The following is a 248-nucleotide window of genomic DNA, read 5'->3' as shown; positions in this document are numbered from 1 at the left end:
AGCAGAAACAGCCATGGAGCGTCACACCTCATCCCGGCTTCAAAAGGCCCCGAATCCTTCCCCTAGCCCGGCCGTGGCCCTTACTTCCTCCCTTGTGCACCGTGCCCACCTGTCCGGCGGGCCGGTGGGCGGCGGTCGGGGCCATGCCTTACCTCCTCCGCCTCGGCCAGCTTCCCCAGAACGAGGTGGACGCAGCCGATGTTGAAGCAGATTTTGGCGGGGGGGTTCTGGACGGCTGTGAAGGCGCC

The 248-nt window shown here is 66.5% G+C and overlaps 1 protein-coding gene across 1 annotated transcript in view; it reads right to left on the bottom strand.

The window, feature by feature from the left end:
- The window catches only part of LOC103771695 (neutrophil cytosol factor 2-like), a gene marked incomplete at both ends in the record, with an annotated part of 2,844 nt that extends 2,599 nt beyond the window's left edge, over positions 1 to 245 (bottom strand). Inside the window, one exon of the mRNA XM_008938998.1 lies at positions 153 to 245. Coding sequence (XP_008937246.1) covers positions 153 to 245 — 93 coding nt within the window. The remainder of the gene's footprint in view (positions 1 to 152) is intronic.
- Positions 246 to 248: the final 3 nt, after the last annotated feature.

Source organism: Merops nubicus, unplaced genomic scaffold (assembly GCF_000691845.1).
Source record: "Merops nubicus isolate BGI_N331 unplaced genomic scaffold, ASM69184v1 scaffold47014, whole genome shotgun sequence".
Taxonomy (NCBI): domain Eukaryota; kingdom Metazoa; phylum Chordata; class Aves; order Coraciiformes; family Meropidae; genus Merops; species Merops nubicus.
This window is presented reverse-complemented; position numbering and strand designations above follow the sequence as displayed.